This window comes from Salmo trutta, chromosome 31, assembly GCF_901001165.1.
Source record: "Salmo trutta chromosome 31, fSalTru1.1, whole genome shotgun sequence".
In the NCBI taxonomy this organism is placed as follows: Eukaryota; Metazoa; Chordata; class Actinopteri; order Salmoniformes; family Salmonidae; genus Salmo; species Salmo trutta.
In genome coordinates, this window is record NC_042987.1 from 20,391,398 (window position 1) to 20,415,672 (window position 24,275).

The 24,275-nt window shown below is 42.8% G+C and overlaps 1 protein-coding gene across 3 annotated transcripts in view; it reads right to left on the bottom strand.

Annotated features, from left to right (window-relative positions):
- The window catches only part of LOC115169732 (sickle tail protein homolog), a 55,895-nt gene that overhangs the window by 8,076 nt on the left and 23,544 nt on the right, over positions 1–24,275 (bottom strand). For 2 of the 3 annotated variants that reach the window (XM_029725639.1, XM_029725638.1), the window contains exons 2-14: positions 18,674–18,869; positions 18,207–18,429; positions 17,481–17,577; positions 10,977–11,788; positions 9,278–9,405; positions 8,947–9,116; positions 7,931–8,115; positions 6,040–6,176; positions 5,683–5,830; positions 5,060–5,591; positions 4,509–4,800; positions 4,070–4,326; positions 3,637–3,804 (exon numbers count right to left, since the gene is read on the bottom strand). In XM_029725639.1, the coding sequence (XP_029581499.1) occupies positions 3,637–3,804; positions 4,070–4,326; positions 4,509–4,800; positions 5,060–5,591; positions 5,683–5,830; positions 6,040–6,176; positions 7,931–8,115; positions 8,947–9,116; positions 9,278–9,405; positions 10,977–11,788; positions 17,481–17,577; positions 18,207–18,429; positions 18,674–18,776 (3,252 nt within the window). In that variant the 5' untranslated portion in view covers positions 18,777–18,869. The remainder of the gene's footprint in view (positions 1–3,636; positions 3,805–4,069; positions 4,327–4,508; positions 4,801–5,059; positions 5,592–5,682; positions 5,831–6,039; positions 6,177–7,930; positions 8,116–8,946; positions 9,117–9,277; positions 9,406–10,976; positions 11,789–17,480; positions 17,578–18,206; positions 18,430–18,673; positions 18,870–24,275) is intronic. The other variant, XM_029725636.1, reaches the window with a different exon arrangement.

The window sequence follows — 24,275 nt, forward strand, 5'->3', positions numbered from 1 at the left end:
GAGATCCTGAGGCCCATTGTCATGACATTCCGCTGTCATCACCTCATGTTTCAGCATGATAATGCACGGCCCCATGTGGAAAGGATCTGTACACAATTCCTGGAAGCTGAAAATGTCCCAGTTCTTCCATGGCCTGCATACTCACCAGACATGTCACCCATTGAGCATTTTTGGGATGTTCTGGATCTACATGTACGACAGCGTGTTCCAGTTCCCACCAATATCCAGCAACTACGCACAGCCATTGAAGAGCTGTGGGACAACATTCCACAGGCCACAATCAACAGCCTGATCAATTTTATGCAAAGGAGATGTGTCGCTCTACATGACGTATCTATGAGCAACAGATATATATCTATATTCCCAGTCATGTGAAATCCATAGGTCAGGGCCTAATGAATTTATTTAAATTGACTCAGTTTCTTATATGAACTGTAACTGGGGCGACAGGCAGCCTAGCGTTTAAAGCATTGGGCCAGTAACCGAAAGGTTGCTAGATCGAATCCATGAGCGGACAAGGTAAAAATCTGTCATTCCGCCTCTGAACAAGGCAGTTAATCCACTGTTCCTAGGCCATCATTGTAAATAAGAATTGGTTCTTAACTGACTTGCCTAGTTAAATAAAAATGTAAGGAAAGATTGCAAATTGTTGCATTTCTATTTTTGTTCAGTGTCGTAATGCATCTACACTAGTGTTAATGTTTATGTTAAAAGGTCCAAAATGGTCAAATGCTTTGTACATACACTATATAGACAAAGGTATGTGGACATGCCTTCAAATTAGTGGATTTGGCTATTTCAGCCACACCCATTTCTGACAAGTGTATAAAATTGAGCGCACAGCCATGTGATCTCCATAGACAAACGTTGGCAGTAGAATGGCCCGTACTGAAGAGCTCAGTGACTTTCAACACGGAATCGTCATACGATGCCACCTTTCCAACAAGTCAGTTCATTACATTTCTGCCCTGCTAGAGCTGCCCCAGTCAACTGTAAGTGCTGTTATTATGAAGTGGGAACATCTAGGAGCAACAATGGCTCAGCCCGAAAAGTGGTAGGCCACACAAGCTCACAGAACGGGACTGTGCTGAAACGTGTAGTGCGTAAAAATTGTCTGTCCTCGGTTGCAACACTCACTACAGAGTTCCAAACTGCCTCTGGAAGCAAAGTCAGCAGAATAACTATTTGTCAGGAGGTTCATGAAATGGGTTTCCATGGCCGAGCAGCCACACACAAGCCTCAGATCACCATGTGCAATACCAAGCATTGGCTGGAGTGGTGTAATGCTCGCCACCATTGGACTCTGGAGCACCGGAAATGCGTTCTCTGGAGTGATGAATCATGCTCACCATCTGGCAGTCCGACAGACAAATCTGGGTGTGGTGGATGCCAGGAGAACGCTACCTGTCCAAATGCATAGAACCAACTGTAAAGTTTGGTGGAAGAGGAATAATGGTCTGGGGTTATTTTTCATGGTTCGGGCTAGGCCCCTTAGTTCCAGTGAAGGGAAATCTTAACGCTACAGCATACATTCTAGACGATGCTGTGCTTCCAACTTTGTGGCAACAGTTTGGGGAAGGCCCTTTCCTGTTTCAGCATGACAATGCCCCTTTGTTGAGATCGATGTGGAAAAGCTTGACTGGCTTGCACAGAGCACTGACCTCAACCCCATCGAACACCTTTGGGTTGAATTGGAACGCCGTCTGCGAGCCAGGCCTAAATGCCCAACATCAGTGCCCGACCTCCCCAATGCTCTTGTGGCTGAATGGTAGCAAGTCCCCGAATGGAAGCAAGTCCCTGCAGCAATGTTCCAACATCAAGTGGAAAGCCTTCCCAGAAGAGTGGAGGCTGTTATAGCAGCAAAGGAGGGACGAACTCCATATTAATGCCCATGATTTTGGAATGAGATATTCGACGAGCAGGTGTCCACATACTTTTGGTCATTTGTGGTATGTACAGTTGGTATGTAGTGTATTTGTGGTATGTACAGTTGAAGACGGAAGTTTACATACACTTAGGTTGGAGTCATTAAAACTCGTTTTTCAACCACTCCACACATTTCTTGTTAACAAACTATAGTTTTGGCAAGTCGGTTAGGACATCTACTTTGTGCATGACACAAGTAATTTTACCAACAATTGTTTACAGACAGATTATTTCACTTATAATTCACTGTATCACAATTCCAGTGGGTCAGAAGTTTACATACACTAAGTTGTCTGTGCCTTTAAACAGCTTGGAAAATTCCAGAAAATGATGTCATGGCTTTAGAAGCTTCTGATAGGCTAATTGACATCATTTGAGTCAATTGGAGGTGTACCTGTGGATATATTTCAAGGTCTACCTTCAAACTTGCTTGACATCATGGAAAAATCAAAAGAAATCAGCCAAGACCTCAGAAAAAAATGGTAGACCTCCACAAGTCTGGTTCATCCTTGAGAGCAATTTCAAAACGCCTGAAGGTACCACGTTCATCTGTACAAACAATAGTACGCAAGTATAAACCGCATGGGACCACGCAGCCGTCTTACCGCTCAGGAAGGAGACGTGTTCTGTCTCCTAGAGATGAACGTACTTTGGTGCAAAAGGTGCAAATCAATCCCAGAACAACAGCAAAGGACCTTGTGAAGATGCTGGAGGAAACAGGTACAAAAGTATCTATATCCATAATAAAATGAGTCCTATATCAACATAACCTGAAAGGCTGCTCAGCAAGGAAGAAACCACTGCTCCAAAACCGCCATAAAAAAGCCAGACTACGGTTTGCAACTGCACATGGGGACAAAGATCGTACTTTTTGGAGAAATGTCCTCTGGTCTGATGAAACAAAAATAGAACTGTTTGGCCATAATGTCCATCGTTATGTTTGGAGGAAAAAGGGGGAGGTTTGCAAGCCGAAGTACACCATCCCAACCGTGAAGCACGGGGGTAGCAACATCATGTTGTGGGGGTGCATTGCTGCAGGAGGGACTAGTGCACTTCACAAAATAGATGGCATCATGAGGAAGGGAAAATTATTTGGATGTATTGAAGCAACATCTCAAGACATCAGTCAGGAAGTTAAAGCTTGGTTGCAAATGGGTCTTCCAAATGGACAATGACCCCAAGCATAATTCCAAAGTTGTGGCAAAATGGCTTAAGGACAACAAAGTCAAGGTATTGGAGTGGCCATCACAAAGCCCTGACCTCAATCCTATAGAAGATTTGTGGGCAGAACTGAAAAAGCGTGTGCGAGTAAGGAGGCCTACAAACCTGACTCAGTTACACCAGCTCTGTCAGGAGGAATGGGCCAAAATTCACCCAACTTATTGTGGGAAGCTTGTGGAAGGCTACCCGAAACATTTGACCCAAGTTAAACAATTTAAAGACAATGCTACCAAATACTAATTGAGTGTATGTAAACTTCTGACACTCGGGGAATGTAATGAAATAAATAAAAGCTAAAATAAATAATTCTCTCTACTATTATTCTGACATTTCACATTCTTAAAAGAAAGTGGTGATCCTAACTGACCTAAGACCCAGAATGTTTACTTGGATTAAATGTCAGGAATTGAAAAACTGAGTTTAAATGCATTTGGCTAAGGTGTATGTAAACGTCCGACTTCAACTGTATCTGACAGAGTGTTTATTTACCTGTAGTTCCTTCATGAATGTATCCTCCTCCTCATCCTCTTCTTCGTCCTCCTCTTCCTCTGGCTCAGCTGAGGCTGTGATAACAGATGTGGTTTGGGGTTTGGGCTTGACCTCTGGGAGCTGTCTGGTGGGTTTGGGACTGGGTTGAAGGAACACCTCTTCATCGTCCTGAAGGGGATAGTAAAACACTGACTTGGCCACTGGAAAACTGTCTTGAATTAATTGACACTCTATCTCCCACTAGGTCATATGGGCATAGTCTGCATACACTACTAAAGATTCCATTTGACTTGCAGTGTTACAAATATTATGTACATGAATGTTGGGTCACATGTTGAATGCTTATTTCTAGATACTGAGGTTATCCTTTTGAAGACAAATGTCTTGGAATGCTGCTCGACTAGGGAAACTACCAAACAAATGAGTCACACACCCGTGTGGTGGCGGCTTCCTTTCTGGTAGTAAAGACGACTTCTCCAGACCTCCCTGTGGTCAGCCCAGGGCTTGATGGTGGGGTGAAGAACCTCCGTGGTGGGGGCGGTGGAGGGGACTTCCCTGCTTTCTCTGGGCTGTTCCTCATCTCTCTCTCCACACTGGGCCTGCGAGGCTTCTCAACCATAGGCCTGTGTGGTCGCTCAGGGCTGCTCTGAACAGTCATCTCAGAAGCCACCTTAGCTGGCTGAGTGGGTTCTGTCAGACGACGACACACAGACACAGACAATGTACTGTACTTTACAAAACAGAAAAAAAGATTGATATATCTTTACATTTAGTCAAGAAACTAATCCTAAACTGAACCCAAATAAAACAGAACACGTTCTTCCATAGTTTCCAACAATTTAATGGATCTATTAACTTCCAAAGTTTCTTACCTGGAAGACACACCTCAGTAGGTTGAGGGACATCCATCTCGTCTAGCAGTGGACTGTTGAGGGGCATCTTTGGGTCTGGGAGGGTCTGGGGGAGAGATGGCTGGTCTGGAGCTAGGGGTGGATTGGGAGACTGAGACTCACTCCTCCTCGTCTCGGTCAACTCTAGGTCGGGGATGGCCCTCATTAGGCTGGCCTGGGCCTCCTGGAGAATCTGCTCAAACTGACTCCCAGCAGAGGTGGCTGATCTCTGTGGTGGCCTCCCCTCCTCCAGGTCCCCCTCTCTCTCTGCAGCCTATGTGGTGGGAGAGAGAGAGGACCAGACATCTCAATTCATACCAATCTGAAATTTAGACGCACTTTGCTGAGATTTCTTTCTGAGAGAACTGGCAGAAGCCTATGATTAATCAGTTATACTATGCTCTATGTTTATATTACACAGTAAGTAACAGACCACTGAGGTTTATAGACACTCTCCAGTTCAACCTAAGACACCTTGTCTCATTTAAGTCAATTAGATAATTGCTGAGATTATATATCAGACGGATGACTACCTGGATGTCCATGACTCTGTTTTTGATGCTGCCCCTGTTGGTTTGGTTCTCCGCTGAGCCAGGTGGTTGTGTGGTGGTCTCAATGCTGCTAGCCGTGGGGGCCGGTCCATCTCCGCACCAGGTGATCATTCTCTTCTGCAGGGCCGGGCTGTTCTCCCGGCTGCGGGGACTGACCTTGGCCACGGTGGGGGAGTCTCGGCCATGGGTGGGGGTCAGCGGGGGGCTGGGGTGGTGGTGATGCGGCAGGGCCACTGAGTGCTGACACGGTTGCATATTGACGGGAGAGCTCTTCACACGGTGGATGACGACAGGAGACGTGGGGGCCATGTCTGGCCTGCCTGCCGGGTTCTGGCCCTGGAGCTGGGGTAGGGGCGGTCTGACAGAGGACCTGGGCTGGGGTTTGGGGGACTCCACAGTGGGGCGATTCCTCATTGGGGGGTCAGACTGGGCAATGGCAGGCTCTACAGCCCCCTCTATGAATGCTTTGGCTGCTCCAGGCTCGGGATCGTGAGGATGATTCTCTGTGACACATCTGAAGGGAACGCAACATTACTTTATTCGACTACTCAGATCATCAACCATCCTCTTACATGTTATGGAGGACATACAGGGGCAGCATGTACCTTCTGAGACCGCTGAGAGCTTCCGTCAGGGCTTTGACCCTCTTAAGCATGCTGTCCATCTTGTGAGGCTCCTCCTTCAGAAAGTGCACTGCCTCTACCTCCCCACGCAGAACTGTCCGCATCTTCCCCTGCAGGCTAGGAAACTCACCTGACGAAGGGAGGGAGGGAGACGGTAGTTGGGCCATCAATCCAAATGTTGTCACACATTCAAAGAGGCATCAGCTAACCCTTACCTTAAAACATGACATAACTGGCTGTGAATAACTCCTGCTATCGGTAACTCTGAACCGCTTGCACATCTTCTACCTGTGGTCAGTGATGTGCTAACCTCTAGCTGCAGCTCCAGACAGTGCTCACCTTTAAGCCCAGCCAAGACCTCTCCCACCCTCTTGAGGTTGACAGCTCCCTCCTCCACATCCCTGAGGGTGACTGACAGCTGACCTGGGCAAGAGGACAAGTCTCTTCTCAGACAGTCTACGTACTCCTCAAGCTCCCTGAGAGACATAGGTTTGGTTACACATCTGGCCATTACATTACAGTAAAAACAATTGTCATGCTTGGAGTGACAAGGAAAGACGTTGGAGATTGGCCTGGCCCTATGTTATGATTAAATGAATAAATTGTTCCGTTTTTCACTTCTCATAGCCACTGTAGTTTTTTCATGGTGATTTATCCTAATGTAATAACAGCAATAGACAAGATGGCAGAAAACGTTGAGTTCAAGACATACAATTGATTTCAATCTTTTGCAGTATAATGTTATAGACAAGATCATGTTTAAAAACCTAAGCTTCCCATTACCCTTCGATCCAGTTTTAAGCTGGCTCTGATGTTATGCGACAGAGTAGAAGCCTGTTTGATATGCTCAGTCAGAAGCTGTTTGTTGACAACAGTCTGACAAGAGCAGTCTCTGTGTCAGCTGCTGCAATCAAAATACTCAAAACAGGTGTTTAACAGCCAGATGCAGAACGATGACCATGACTAATGTAAACTTATTTTAGTCAATTCAATTCCTGCTGAAATGAACGAATGTAAAATGACCATAACGGTTGGATTCTTCTAAAGCAACAATGCTTCATCCAAAGTCAAAAAGCAAGTACATGCAGGTCTGGACCTAAAAGGGACTCACTATCCAAAATAACTATGGTAAGCGTGAGAAAGTGTGACAAATAGCTCTTTCCCAATATCTGTTTTCCCATCCAAACGGTGCTCTCAAGATTACATAACGGCTATATACAGTATATGATAACAGTTGTTCAACAGGTTTTTTCTAACACACCCAGTGAGCCTATTCCCAAGATGAATTTAGTCCAATGAGCTGACATTGCCTCCATTATTTATCTCTCCTATCACAGTCTGTAACACAGTCCCCCCAGATCACAAAGGAAACCGCCTCATTAGCATATTTAAACATTGTGCAACATTATTAGACATTTGTGGCAGAACACCAATGACTCATTCCATAGCTGGGATACTGTATGCACCACATACCGGTCAGAGGAGGCTGGTGGGAGGAGCTATAGGAGGATGACTCATTTTCTGCGTAACATTTACTATATCACTGGAAACCGATTGCATAACCACAGTTGATTTATTAATCCCACTTTAGCTGAAACTAATTGGGTAATTATATTACTTCACTTTTCAACATGAGATAACGCAGTTAGTTCACAATGTTAGTTTCAGCAGCTGCAGTTCAGCCACATAAAAAAACAAATACGGCATCTGGAGCGGATTACTATCGTCTGATTACCGTTTAAATTGTAATGTTGAAAGGCTACCATAGCACATTTTTTACATTACATTTTAGTCATTTAGCAGACACTCTTATCCAGAGTGACTTACAGTAGTGAATGCATACATTTCATACAATTTCATACATTTTTTTTTTCTGTGCTGGCCCCCCGTGGGAATTGAACCCACAACCCTGGTGTTGCAAACACCATGCTCTACCAACTGAGCTACAGGGAAGCCACACATCAAATTAGAATTCTAATCCGATGCTTTAAAATCAGAATATTTAAGTAAGTAAGCATTTGGTTGGACGGTGTATACCATGTGTATCCTGTACATACGACTAATAAAACTTGAAACTTGAACTTGAACCTAAGATCATATTATTTACTCTCATTTTACTAGCACCGACGAGTGTGCAAAAGTAAGATAGGCAACAGAAAGTCAATGCCCTCATTAAATGTCTATCCTGTCAATCAGTTTGTGGAGCTCTACAATACTTCCAAACCCTTACCTGAGCTGGGCCAGTACTCTCTCCTCCATGGCCAGGTACTTGTGTCTCTCCTCATCCACTGTGGTCCTCTGTCTCAGGGCAGGCTCTGTCTCATGCTGCTGTCTCTGTAAGGTCTCAGACATAACCCCAGTCAGCTCCTGCTCCGCTCTCTTCAGCATCACCCTCACACTGTCCTGGTTCTGCATCTGTGGATGGATCATTACACCCACTGGTCTCAGCACTCTCGGTGGTATTACAAACAGTATATCTAATGACTAATATACATCTATTTGATGGATGAATGTGATGAATGTAATGGCTGAACTCGTTTTTGGAGGACGACATAAAAACCTAATTAAGATATACTGTATATATGCAGATTTGGATGATCGTGATGTGTGGCTTGAGTACCCAAAGCTGTTGATCACATACAACCACACACCTCATAAAAATATGCTGTGTACATGTCCAGGTAACTGCCAAAATAATGGAAACACTTGAGTAAACAAGGGATAGACAGTCTATTCAAAACAGGTTCTTCCAAACAGGTGTGGTTCCTGAGTTCATTAAGCAATTAATATCCCATCGTGCTCAGGGTCATGTATAAATATGCTGGGCAGGCCATTATTTTGACTACCATGGCTATGCCCCCATACAATGACAAGGACTCCATCCACAGGGCACGAGTGGTCACTGAATGGTTTGATGAGCATGAAAACGATGTTAACCATATGCCATCGTCGTCTCAGTCACCAGATCTCAACCCAATTGAACACTTGTAGGAAATTCTGGACTGGCGCCTGAGACAGCGTTTTCTACCACCATCAACAAAACACCAAATGATGGTGGAATAATAGTGTCACATCCCTCCAGTAGAGTTCCAGATACTTGTAGAATCTATGCTAAGGTGCATTGAAGCTGTTCTGGCACTTCATCAAGGCACTTTATTTTGGAGTTTCCTTTATTTTGGCAGAGTTATCTGTACATTGTATCTATACAGATAACGGATTAATGTAATGTGCAGGTGGCTTGACAACCTGTAGCTGTCTGAGTTGGTGCAGCTGCTGTCGCAGATCAGTGACGTTCATCCTGACAGTGGTCAGTGTGACCTGCAGGGCGGGGTCAGGGGGATGGGCCTGAGAGACTAGAGCACTGGAGGCGTCTGCCAGGAGGGCTGGGGTTCTGGCTGCAGGAACTGGTGACACTCCTACATATCAGATCAGATAGACACAACTCTATGAGTAACTGTAATGTGGGATTAAAATAGGGAAGATACAAAATAACTTTCATTAACCATGTATGGAACAACAAAAAAACGAATACAACACTGACTTTGTAACACTAATACAGTTGTGTAATAACAGTTACCTGCACTGTTGTTTACATGGAAAGGAGAAGCAGTCCTCCCATCTCTCTCAGCTGGCCCAATAAAAAGTGCATGCTGAACAAGGCCAGCAAGACTGGCGATCTGTTGTTCCATGGCCTTCATTCGCTCACTGCCAAAAAACAATACATGTTTGGCCCAAAACAATACTGTGCTACGTAGTTCACAATACTGTGCTATGTAGTTTTTATGTGTTTTTTATATTTATTTATTCAACTAGGCAAATCAGTTAAGAACAAATTATTATTTACAATGATGGCCTAGGAACAGTGGATTAACTGCCTTGTTCAGGGGCAGAACAACTGATTTTTACCTTGTCAGCTCAGGGATTAGATCTAGCAACCTTTCAGTTACTGGTCCAACACTCTGACCACTAGGCTAACTGTCGCCCCAAACAATACATAGTTAACAATACAGAGCTATTTACTTCACAATACAGTGCTATGTAGTTCATAATACTGTGCTATGTAGTTCATAATACTGTGCTATGTAGTTCAGAATACTGTGCTGTGTAGTTTACAGTACAGCGCTATGTAGTTCACACTACTGTGCTATGTAGTTCACAATACTGTGCTATGTAGTTCATAATACTGTGCTATGTAGTTCATAATACTGTGCTATGTAGTTCATAATACTGTGTTGTGTAGTTCATAATACTGTGCTATGTAGTTCAGAATACTGTGCTGTGTAGTTTACAGTACAGCGCTATGTAGTTCACACTACTGTGCTATGTAGTTCACAACACTGTGCTATGTAGTTCATAATACTGTGCTATGTAGTTCATAATACTGTGCTATGTAGTTCATAATACTGTGCTGTGTAGTTAACAATACAGCGCTATATAGTTCAGAATACTGTGCTGTGTAGTTTACAATACAGCGCTATGTAGTTCACACTACTGTGCTATGTAGTTCACAATACAGTGCTATGTAGTTCATAATACTGTGCTATGTAGTTCACAATACAGTGCTATGTAGTTCATAATACTGTGCTATGTAGTTCATAATACTGTGCTATGTAGTTCATAATACTGTGCTATGTAGTTCATAATACTGTGCTATGTAGTTTACCCTACAGCGCTATATAGTTCATAATACTGTGCTATGTAGTTTACAATACAGCGCTGTTTATGTCCCAATACTGTGCTATATAGTTCACAATACTGTGCTATGTAGTTCACAATACAGTGCTATGTAGTTCATAATACTGTGCTATGTAGTTCATAATACTGTGCTATGTAGCTCATAATACTGTGCTATGTAGTTTAATATACAGAGCCGTTTACGTCACAATACTGTGCTATGTAGTTCACAATGCAGTGCTATGTAGTTCACAATACAGTGCTATGTAGTTCATAATACTGTGCTATGTAGTTCATAATACTGTGCTATGTAGTTCACAGTACAGAGCTATATAGTTCCCAATACTGTGGTATGTAGTTCATAATACTGTGCTATGTAGTTCATAATACTGTGCTATGTAGTTAACAATACAGCACTATTTACTTTACAATACAGTGCTATGTAGTTCCTAATACTGTGCTATGTAGTTCATAATGCTGTGCTAGTGTATAACAATATTGTGTTATGTAGTACTACGCTATGTGCTATGTTCATAAAACCCAAAGTTCAAGTGGTAGTTTGCCTCAGACTGCCCAGCCCTGCTCTCTGTTATTTGTCTCACCTGGTCTGAGGGTCATTGGGGGTGAGGTGACCATGGAACAATTTGTCCCCATGGTGGCCTGGGGGGAACTCCAGGAACACAGGAGAGGAGGACACAGAGGACACACTACCCCTGGTCCTGTTCACCACCTCCACAGTATTACCATTACTCTCCCTCCGCAGGGACCGGCGAATAGGAGACCCTCTCTCTGGGGCCACAGGGCCTAGGTTGTCAATCATCCTGACCTCATTCACTCTGTGAGGGGAAGGTGGTGGGGTTTTGGTGCCGAACGGCGGTAGTCCCTGGTTTTCACCATACCTCCGGCACTTCTGCCTGTAGAGGGAGTGCTGCTGCTCTGGGTTCTCTGAATAGGAGGCTGTGGACTTGCCCGAAGCCCGATGGAGGCTACCACCACCCATGTCGACAACGTCCCCCGTGTGGCTGCCCCCCTGTGAGGAGGCGATACTCAGCCGGCCCTCCTGGACAGCGTATTGGTCAGTGACGTTGACATACAGCCCGTCAGCACGCACCAGCGCCATACTCTTACTGCTCAGGTCCTCATCAGGTTTGACGTCTCTTCTCTCCAGGATAGCACTGGGGCATGGGGTGACGGACCTGCTGGGTGGCCCGCTGGACATGCTGGCCCTGGGGAGGGTGGCTCTGCCTGGCACCCCTCCCCCAGCCTGGGGACCATAGGGGATCCTGGAGGGGGAGGAGGGCATGGAGCGGGCCATGGGGGGAGACATGGACCCCTGAATGGCGTGGACAGGAATGCGGGTGGATTGTAAAGTGTGGACAGGGCTATGACTTCCATACAGTATCTCTCTTGGTATCTGTAGACAGGAGGAAATTCAGAGAACATATCATCTTAACGTCAATGGAAAGAGACTAGAAAAGCCTGCTAATACAAAACTTGATGAGCTATGCAGAGAGATTCTCAGTCATTAGGTTAGCGGTATGTCTGTGTCCTCAACAATACATCTATAAAAAACATCTTCTGTTGTCCCTGACTGTCATACATGTCAAAATATTACCTTCAAAATGACAAATCGTAGACAGAACGAGGATCTGTTTTGACAAAGGCCATATACAGAGTGTGAGAGAAACAGAGAGGAAAACCACATCCACAAAGTTTGAATGGTACTATAGCTAAACAACACTGTCATGCCTCGCCATGTACAGAGCAGACACAGAGCGTTTCTTGTGTTCACTATGAGTGCAGGACAAGATCAATATGCAGTATGAGGAACTCCCAAAACGACCATTGCATTGACACATAATTCTCTCTGATCTGCCTCTTTGTCTGTATTCACTTCAGAACCTTTTCACAACAACAATCCAAAAAGATTGTTTACATCATCATACTGTCAAATAAAATGGACTCGTTTCTGTGAAACAGTCCATTAATCAAGCACTGTCCGTTGATGTTTAAACGTAAAGCACGGCTTTACACTGACCTTTTTTACAAGGAGCAAGTGTGTGCCAAAGTTGAAAAACGTAAAAGCACACAAAGTCATCTTTGTGTGCAAGCATGGCAATCATGAACCTGCGCTCAGTGTATTCTCCATGGCACTCACGGGCTGCGCTACAGTGTATTCTCCATGGCACTCACGGGCTGCGCTACAGTGTATTCTCCATGGCACTCACGGGCTGCGCTACAGTGTATTCTCCATGGCACTCACGGGCTGCGCTACAGTGTATTCTCCATGGCACTCACGGGCTGCGCTACAGTGTATTCTCCATGGCACTCACGGGCTGCGCTACAGTGTATTCACCATGGCACTCACGGGCTGCGCTACAGTGAAGTAATCATTGTAACAATTATCATCTAAGTGATTTTTAAATAGGCGCATATGCGAGTAAAATGGTTGCACTGTAGAGCCCTCTGCAGATCACTGTACTGCAGCTAATCTAAGCAAATGTAGACTAATAATTGAGGAAGATCATTTTTTTTGTACACTCTTAGAAAAAAGGGTTTCAAAAGGGTTCTTCGGTAGAAACCTTTTTTGGTTCAAGGTAGAACTCTTTAGGTTGTATGTATATAGAACCCTCTGTGGAAAGGGTTAAACCTGGAACCAAAAGGATTCTACCTGGACCCAAAAATGGTTCTTCAAAGGGTTCTCCTATGCCATAGGAGAACCCTTTGAAGAACCATTTTTGGTTCCAGGTAGAACCCTTTTGGTTCCAGGTTTAACCCTTTAGGACCTATGGTGACAGCCGAAAAACCCTTTTAGGTTCTAGATAGCACCTTTTTTTAAAGAGTGTACATACACTTCAGATCATGTACTTTAGCAAATCTAAGCAAAAGTACAGTAGCCTGATAGTTGACTGTAGTCTCAAGAATATACTTCTTATAGTACTCACACTCTTTCTAGTCCTCATGCTACATGCTTTACCTTCAGCAGTTCAGCAGATTTTAACAGTGATAAGAGAGTTCTACAATGGTTGCATGATGCAAGAGGGGTGTGGGCTAACTTGGCTTTCTGCTTTTTCATCGGGATTGTTTATTCCCCCTTCATAAGGCGGCATGTCATAACAGATACAACTGCAACGTGAATATTCCAGTATTAACCCTAGAGTCAAAGAGGTGACCTCATTTACAACGACCGCAAATAAAGTGAAAGAGAGTATTAAACCGATTGTATTTTTATGCAAATAAGAGAGCAGCTCGTTCATACACAACAAGCCATCTGCTATGTTCGCTATAGTTATAGTATTTTGTGCATAATTCTAGCAGAATTGTCTTCATGACCTTTTGAGTTTAACATTGATACCACAATATTTCCACAACAAAGCACACATACATAGCCATTTAACATACACTCTTATAAAAAAAAGGGTTCCAAAAGGGTTCTGCGGTTGTCCCCATAGGAGAACCTTTTTTGGTTCCAGGTAGAACTCTTTTGGGTTCCATGTAGAACCCTCTGTGGATAGGGTTCTACATGGAACTCAAAAGGGTTCTACCTGGACCCAAAAGGGTTCTACCTGGAACTAAAAAAGGGTTATTCTAAGGGTTCTCTTACGGGACAGCTGGAAAAACCCTGTAGGCCTTCTACAATGGAAATATTTGATATCTTGTTTCCACCCATTAACCTTTGCTCATCCTGTGATAAAACAACAAGAGTGCCTCAAACTGGAAATATTTCTAGAGCAAGACATTATCAATGTTATCTGCTCAGAAATACCCCAAAACACATATCCCATCTATGGAACAACATGCTGGGCTGACCACCAGTGGGTACAGTAATAAACTTAAACAAAGCCACATTTTCAAGCTGCGATGCATTCCAGACCAGTACAAAAGTGTTATCGTCTTTCATCCATGGGCCTTACGGTCTCTGTCTATTAGTGCATCTGAGGTGATCTCTCAGCGGAGAGGAAGATCTGCGCTACCACTAAACTCACATAAATACTCTGATCATACAGTGAGGTGAGCCTGATTTAAGGTGCAAGTTAAATCAAGTAGATCGGAGGATCAATCTGAGGATGATCAGGCAGGCTCTTCCTCTGGTGGAGGTTCGACGCGGTACGTCTATCTGTCAATCTAACAGGACGCTCTGAAAACAACAGAGCAACAGGACATCGGATCCCTAGGCATTACTTCTCCTCAGACCACAAAACAACGTGCTGAGAACAACACCCACCGAAGGAATTTGAGCTCTTTCCCAGTAGGATTACATGCCTCCCAATCCCTCATGGCACCCTGGCTCTGTGATAAAGCTGATAGCTGGAAAAGAGAGACTCTTCTCAAGCCTCTACGGCCCCATCCAGTGCCCAGTCCCTGACAGCTGCTGAGAAATATGATGCAAATATGCCATTGTGTAGTGCAGCAAGATATGAATAACACACGGTACTCTTTGTCAGACATATCAAGCACAGCTTCAAATCAAATCAAATCAAAATGTATTTGTCACATACACCGAATACAACAGGTGTAGACCATACAGTGGAATGCTTACTTATAAGCCCTTAAACAACAATGCAGATTTAAGAAAAATACCAAAAAAAAAAGCAATAAAAGTTACAAATAATTAAAGAGCAGCAGTAAAATAACAATAGCAAGGCTATATACAGGGGGTACCGGTACAGAGTCAATGTGCGGGGGCAACGGTTAGTCGAGGTAATTGAGGTAATATGTACATATGGACTATGTCACTATATTGTAGACAGCCACTATCTGGAGAAAGAAACAAGACACAATATTATATGACTTTCAACAGTTTGTTGAGACACATCTTATGTGGCTATGGTATTACTTTACTCTGGCTTTCTTTCTATATGACATGAACTAAATCAGTGGCGGTCAATAATATCCTAATGTAACTATTTCATTGACATTTTGTTGTTGTAATAGAAGTATAGAAAATTCTACTGTAAATACTTGTCATTTCTAATCCAGAATGGGAGCTTGCCTCGAAAGGATCAACGTAGTAGGTATTACATTAGTGGCATGTAGCATGGTTTCAATTCAGTCCAATATAGTGATCCTATAACATGGCTAATGTGATTATTGGAAAAAAGACAGTTACGAGAAGAGTGAGTTTATCATATTATCAGGGTCATGCTATATTGACTGGTACTACAGGGGATTCCTGTCATGTGAGAGAGGAGTTCGTGAAAACAGAAAGCTTGATCTTGTTACGTCAGAGTAAAACAAAAACAATGCTTATAGTAAAAAGACTGACATTTCCTTAAAAGGATCAAATTTAATCAAGATCGTCTGCCCAGTGGATTCTAGAGGCTCCAGGATATTGGTTCCTCTGACTAGGAATCTCAACATCAGCAGGAAACTAATGCAGAGGGGCATCATAACTGATTATTAGGGTATAACCAAACACAGAAGGAAAACCCTGCTTCTGATCCTGCTTCTGCTCCAGTCGTGAATAAACAAGGCTGCTTTTATCCCTGTGTGTCTCAGCATGATTAGCTATGGGGCCCTGCAGAGGTGCAAAGTATAAATACTTTTAAGTACTACTTAAGTAGTTCTTTGGGGTATCTGTACTTTACTATTTATATTTCTGACAACTTTTACTTCAATACATTCCTATATAAATGAATGTACATTTTCCTCCATACATTTTCCCTGACACCTAAAATCACTATATTTTGAATGCTTAGAAGGACAGGAAAATAGTCCAATTAATGCACTTATTAAGAGAACATTCATTCCTGGTCATCCCTACTGCCTCTGCATGTGTTTAAACACACGCTTCATTTGTAAATAATGTCTGAGTGTTGGAGTGTGCCATTGGCTATCCATAATAAAAAATTAAATGATGCCATCTGATTTGCTTAATATAAGGAATTCTAAATGATTTAGACTTTTACTTTTTATACGTACAGTACGTACACTACTGTTCAAAAGTTTGGGGTCACTTACACATTTTTTGTCCATTAAAATAACATCAAACTGATCAGAAATACAGTGTAGACATTGTGAATGTTGTAAATGACTATTGTAGCTGGAAACGGCAGATTTTTAATGGAATATCTACGTAGGCATACAGAGGCCCATTATCAGCAACCATCACTCCTGTGTTCCAATGGCACGTTGTGTTAGCTAATCCAAGTTAATCATTTTAAAAGGCTAATTGATCATTAGAAAACCCTTTTGCAATTAAATTAGAACAGCTGAAAACTGTTGTGCAGATTAAAGAAGCAATAAAACTGGACTTCTTTAGACTAGTTGAGTATCTGGAGCATCAGAATTTGTGTGTTTGATTACAGGCTCAAAATGGCCAGAAACAAAGACCTTTCTTCTGAAACTCATCAGTCTATTCTTGTTCTGAGAAATGAAGGCTATTCCATGCGAGAAATTGCCAAGAAACTGAAGATCTCGTACAACGCCGTGTACTACTCCCTTCACACAACAGCACAAACTGGCTCTAACCAGAATAGAAAGAGGAGTGGGAGGCCCGGTGCACAACTGAGCAAGAGGACAAGTACATTAGAGTGTCTAGTTTGAGAAACAGACGTCTTGCAAGTCCTCAACTGGTAGCTTCCTTAAATAGTACCCGCAAAACACCTGTCTCAACGTCAACAGTGAAGAGGTGACTGCGGGATGCTGGCCTTCTAGGCAGAGTTCCTCTGTCCAGTGTCTGTGTTCTTTTGACTATCTTAATCTTTTCTTTTTATTGGCCAGTCTGAGATATGGCTTTTTCTTTGCAACTCTGCCTAGAAGGCCAGCATCTCAAGATACTACTTAATGAAGCTGCCAGTTGAGGACTTGTGAGGCATCTGTTTCTCAAACTAGACACTCTAATGTACTTGTCCTCCAATACTTTTGACTTTTACTCAAGTAGTATTTTACTGGGTGACTTTCACTTTTACTTGAGACATTTTCTATTAAGGTATCTTACTTTTACTCAAGTATGACAATTGGATACTTTTTCCACCACTGTCCCCTGCTTAGGGATTTAGGAGCGGAAGCTTCCTTGATGTCAAAAATATTGCACTAGACAGCTAGATTTAGGCGACTTAGGGGAGTTTGTGTGCTTGGCTTCACTAAGGTCAAGCTTCACTAACCCTGCCGTCGGCATTGTTGGACCTTGCGTTACTGCGATTGAAGGCGTGTGCAGGGTCTTTGTGGTACACCTTCAGACAGCAGCCAGGTGTGATATTTCTGGAAAGAAGAAAGACACGTCAAAGTTACACTGGTTGAAGTAAACACAGGTCGTCGACATCTAACAGCCTAACAGTGAACTCCACTCCACTGTATAACTGGAAATCCTCCCGGTACTATATTCATCAGTCTACTGTAGAGGAGTGTCTGTGCAGATTAGGGTGTGGTCAAGACAGACACCCTGTTATCAGCAGCACACGCTCAGACATGGGCCTCCTCTCTTGTTGCCTCAACAATACCACGTTTAATGCCTCCCTGCCTAAACTGAAAGAGCAGGAGGTGGAGTATTATTCATGCAGCGCTTTGGACGCTGAAATGCCAAAGTAGAGACAAAATGAATTGCAAGCCTCCCCTGTAATTTTAAGCTCCATACTAAAAGATGGATTGCTTTAACAGCATAGATGGGACATCATTTACTGTATTACTATATAGTAGTATACATGGTGCTGTACACAAAGCTTGACAATCCCTTTTTTGCCCAACCTCAACATAGAGTGGCATTAGGTAGTATCATATTACTGTACCCTGTAATCCTTCAAGTGTTCACTATAGACTAGCATAACATGCTTATTGGAGGGGAAACGTCAGTAAAAAAAAGTTAAGTCACAAATATAGCTAGAAGAACTCACCTGACATCAGTTAGCTCGTAGTATATGTTTCTTGTGTCATCCTTGATGTAGACGGCCACACTGGGAGACTCCAGCATCTTCATGGTGAGCTGCTGGGGGAAGGCACTCACAAACAGAGCCCTGACGGTGTCTCCACTGGTGATTTCATTGGGCATCCGGATCTGCTTGGTCTCCTCTGCGTACTGCAGGTACAGCACACCTGGAGAGGTGCAGGAGGAGGACACTTGTTTGTAACCACACCAGTAGAGAGAGAGAGAAATAGATAGAGAGAGATAAAGAGAGAGAGAGAGAGAGAGAGAGGGGGGGGGGGGCAGAGATAGGGAGAGAAAGAGAAAACATGTGAGTGCTCAAGGAGAGTGATTGTGTGAGAAATTGAGTGATAGAGAAAGCATGTGATCACACATTGAGAGCCTGTGTGACACAGAGCTTGCAAGAAAGAAAAGTCCTGACAGCTCCATAGTACCTACCTAGTGATCTGTCCCTGGTCTGGTTGGCAGAGTGGACCACCGGTAGGCTGGCCCGTGCCCGACAGCCCCGGGTGAAGGCAGCAGGACCATCTACCTCTGACATGGTCTCCAGAGACTCCAGAGAGGCCACAGAGAGGTGCTCCAGTTGCTCCCCTACACCGGGCGGGGGGCTGGCAGAGTGGTGGGGGCTCCTGATCTGGAGAGGCAGTAGGAGAGAGGAAAAATTGAGGAACAGTCACCAGCAGACATTCACTAAAATCCTGTAGTCAAAGATGTGGTGTATTCAACCTTAAGTAACGTCTACTTCCACTGCATGACTGTGAAACATGCACGCACGCATGCACACAGTAAGTCTTTAAGTCAACTTCAAATTTGTAATTCTCGCAAAAAAACCCAGATATAATGGACTGGTTCTGTATGTTTCATGTCTCCAAAAGAAGGGACATGTTTGACTTCAAAAGCCACCAACAACCTTTAAAAAATGAAGAAAAAAAAAGAGATGATTTTGCTACCATTTTGTGCCCAATCAATCACGTGTGATGTGAATGTGTCCCTGATGCATCCTGCATCTGTAGGGGGACTTTTGGGGACATCTGCAACCTGATACAAACACACACACACTGAGTCACTCACTGCATTTCCATTTTAAGCTTGGCACTGACTGGGCTATGGTGACACACTGGTGAATAACCACCTCAGGCAGCTCTATGGATCAGAGCACGAGTTTAATTCATGAAATCTACATACAGCACCGTTAAAAAGTATTTGCCCCCTTTCTCATTGTCAAAACTTTTGGACACTCAATGTTATCAGATATCAACCAAAACCTAATATTAGATAAAGGGAACCTGAGTTTCCAAATTACCCAAAAAATGTATACTTATTTTATTTATGTAATTTAAAAAGTTATGCAACACCCAATGCCCCTTACATTCAATAACTGGTTGTGCTACCTTGAGCAGCAATGACTGTAACCAAACGCTTCCTGTAGTTGTTGATCAGAATGGCCCACTCTTCCATGTAGATCTGCTTTAACTCAGTGACATGTCGAGCATGAACTGCTTGTTTCAGGTCCTGCCACAACATCTCAACCGTGTTAAGGCCTGAATTTTTTTTTACATTTGTTGCTTTTCAGCCATGACTCACCTGCGCTTCAGCTTCAGCTCACGGACGGATGGCCTGACATTTCCCTTTAGAATTCTAAAACCGAGCAGAAGTTGTCTAGGTCCTGAGGCAGCAAAGCATCCCCAAACCATTACAATTCCACCACCATGCTTGACTGTTAGTATTAGGTTCTTACTGTGGAATACAGTGTTAGGTTTTCGCCAGACTTGACAGGACTCAAAATTCCTTTTGACTCATCTGTCCATAGAACATACTTCCAGGAGTGTTGACAACTATTCAGGTGCTTCCAGGTGCTTTCTAACAAACTTGAGTTGACTTTTTGGACGCCAAACACTGAATTCCACAGTAAGAACCTCATACCGACTTGCCATCATTGAAGGAACCATGAATTCTGCTCTGTATCAGAGAATTCTAAAGGAGATTGTCAGGCCATCCGTCTGTTAGCTGAAGGTGAAGCTCAGCTGGGTCATGCAGCAAGACAATGGTCCAAAACACAAAAGCAAGTCTACATCAGAATGGCTGAAAAGCAACTTATGTAAAGTTTTTGAATGGCCTAGTCAAAGTCCAGATATAAACTCGATTGAGATGTTGTGGCAGGACCTGAAAGGAGCAGTTCATGCTCGAAAACCACAAACGTCGCCGAGTTAAAGCAGATCTGCATGGAGGAGTGGGCCAAAATTCCTCCACAGCAATTCGAGAGACTGATCAACAACTACAGGTTGCAGTCATTGCAGCTAAAGGTGGCACAAACCAGTTATTGAGTGTAAGGGGGCAAATACTTTTTCGCACATGGGCATTAGGTGTGGCTTAACTTTGTTCATTAAATAAATGAATTACGTATCCAATTTCTATTTTATTTGTTCACTCAGGTTCCCTTTATCTAATATTAGGTTTTGGTTGAAGATCTGATAACATTCAGGATCAACAATATGCACAGAGAAAATCAGAAAGGGGGAAAATCATTTTTCACAGCACTGTATACAGTATAGCCTAGTATTAGTACACATGCTTTGTTTCAATGTTTACTCAGATTCTGTTCAAATCTGCATCTCATTACAACATAACTATTCTGTCTTTGTCAACATTAGCCTTGTTTGAACATGTCTTTTTTGACATGGTTTGTTATCTCTATACTCATAAAGATATCCAGTAACGATATCCAAATGACCATAAGAACAATGAACACTGAATAACAATATGTACATTTTGCCTCATGTTGATTCTCTATCAGCATAGTATTGCTCTCTCCATTCTGTCCCATAATGGCAAGGTCTTCCCAATACAAGTAAAAACGTGAGGGCAAATTTGAGCTCAGAGCAAAGCATTTGTTTAGTTATTCAAAGGTACTCTAAAAGGAATCTGATAACTTGAAATGTGGCTACTGGCTAGAAAACATACTGATTACATATGGTTATTCTTCCTGACAGATTTACCTAATCTTGCGGAAAATATGTTCAGCATTTCCTACCTCGAATAACACACAAGATTTTCAGTTGAAAATGGGCATGATAATTATCTGAGATAACTGTCATGCACATCAGGTTGACCATATGAGTTTCAGATATTTGTGCTTATAATGCATTTGAAGATTAGGCCAGCTAGAGAAGCTACCTGTGCTGGAGTTCCCACGGGGGACCAGTACGGAGAAAAAATGTATGAAATGTATGCATTCACTACTGTAAGTCGCTCTGGATAAGAGCGTCTGCTAAATGACTAAAATGTAAATGTAAAAATGGAGTTTAAGGCACCTACAAGTCCAAGATGTTACAGACTCCTACACTGGGGTTTTAACATGGCTATGGAACAAAAAGGACTGCCCCATTGTTTAGTAAGTGGCTCCCGAGCAGTGCAGCGGTCTAAGGCACTGCATCTCAGTGCAAGAGGCGTCACTACAGTCCTTGGTTCAAATCCAGGCTGTATCACATCCGGCCGTGATTGGGAGTCCCATACGGAGGCGCACATTTGCGTTGTCCGAGCGCTGTCCGGGTTTGGCCGGGGTAGGCCGTTATTGTAAATAAGAATTTGTTCTTAAACTGACTTGCCTAGTTAAATAAAGGTTCCATTTTTTTTAAATAAAAAAGTGGGAGTAAAACCATGTACCACACATAATAATTACAGACAGGTACAGTGTAACTACAGTGTAATGACAGGTTCACATTGTGATAGTGCTTACAGTTTGCACAATAATGCAACAAAGTAAATGTAGCACATTGTAGCTAGTAAATGTTTAAGCCAGTGTCACTAAAGTGGGACTTACCGATCTGATTAGCAAAAGCTTGTAAAAGGACCCCTCTAGAAGGACCTTGCCATTTCTGAGGAGTGAAAACAAAAGCTCCACTTTGTTCAGCTACAAGCCTCTCAGACCAAGATGGACTCAGCCTGTCAAGAGTTCATTAGAACAAAAACACTTCCAAGTGTGCCCCCAAAACATATGGACCCCATCTACAATTGCATACCTTTCCACCATAAGGTAGCACTCAGTTACTATTCAAGATGTTACTAATAGTGAAGTGAGGGGAGAGCGCAGCACAGTGAGCCCACTAGGGATGAAAGCTGGGTCCAAGCATTAGTTTGCTCAAATGGCCCACTTTGATCTCCTCTAATCGCTGGCAGAAGCATGGGCAGAGACCAGAGAGACCAGACCATGGTCCATCTGCTTTGGTGAGATGCCAGGTCTTTGAATGCAATTGACAAATGTTTTATCCTCAACCCCTCCCTTTTATTGCAGACCATTAGAATGATCACACTGGGTAACAGGTGGATGGATGAGCATTTTACTCCCACAGCAATGTCGACTTTACCACATAAGAAGAGGGCTATGGTTACACTGCTCCTCAAGTCATTGAAACCAATCCATTACAAAACAGTGAAGCATTTTATAACAATTGGACACATTTTATAGCAACTCTACACATATACACTGAGTGTACAAACCATTAAGAACACCTGCTCTTTCCATGACATAGACTGACCAGGTGAATCCAGGTGAAAGCTATAATCCCTTATTGCGTTCACTTGCTAAATTCACTTCCATCAGTGTAGATGAAAGGGAGGAAACAGGTTAAATAAGGATTTTTAAGCCTTGAGACAATTGAGACATGGATTGTGTATGTGTGCCATTCAGAGGGTGAATGGGCAAGACAAAAGATTTAAGTGCCTTTGAAAGGGGTATGGTAGTAGGTTCCTGGCGCACTGTTTTGTGTCAAGAACTGTTTCCCGTGTGTATCAAGAATAGTCCACCACCCAAAGGACATCCAGCCAACTTGACACAACTGTGGGAAGCATTTGAGTCAACATCCCTGTGGAATGCCTTTGACACCTTGAGGCTGTTCGGAGGGCAGATGTACTGGATGTACTGTACATATCAACCTATAACTAAAATAGGCAAAATGTACAAGACGGAATGGTATTTCTTTTCAAGACATAACTGTAGGCCTAGGCTATCATTTAAAGGGATAGTTAACCCAAATTACAAAATGATACAGTATATTGGTTTCCTTAACATGTAAGCAGTCTATGGACAAGGTATGATATTAGATATTGCTTGATGATTTGGACATGATGTGCGGAAAATGCTAATATCAGTACCATGACTTGAATGGGATTTGTGCCACAAATGCTAAAACGTTAGCATTTTGAAACAGTGCCAGGGAAATAAAACCAAAGCATAGATTGCTGTCATACCCTTACAGAAAGAAAAACTACATGAATTTCACGTGAACACTTGAAGTGTTCCAAAAACCCTTTTCATGTGATCATGTGATCTAATGTGAAGTTAATTCGATAACATTAAACTACACATCAAAAAAGCATGTTTTTACATGATTTCACAAATAATGTGAATTTTCACATGTGAAATAATGTGTTTTTTCTGTAATGGTACATTGTCCATAGACTGCTTACAGGGTAAGGAAACCAATGTGTAATTTAGTAATTTAGGTGAACTATCCCTTTAAAGGGGCAATCACACATACTCTAAAGCCAAACAGACTCCCTCTAAGAACATATACACTCTAAAAATATACACACAAAAAGGATGACATCACAACAGTATCTCCAACATGAAACTCCCTCCCACAGATCCATTATCTAATAACTGAATGCCAACAACTTAAAGCTAAAATCCCTAGTTGCTACATACATTTTTGGACTTTATGATATGTACCCATTGACTCTTGGAAGAATATAATTTATAAATGCCTTGTGAGCTTAGGTCAACTGTCGTACCTGTTTTACTTCAATGTTTGTAAACAAAGCAAATATAGACAAACAAGACTCAAAACATGGTTAAAACTATAATTAGTATATCACGGATGGTCAGTCCTTGCATCCATAGCTTTGTCTATTAATTTAAGAGTGGTTACATTTCTACAGCCCCATCCCTCAGTTTTTTACCGAAACAATGGCGGGCAGCCAATCAGCAGCTGAAACAATTCATGCAAATATACATTGATGTGCTTGGGGTGTATTTGTAGTT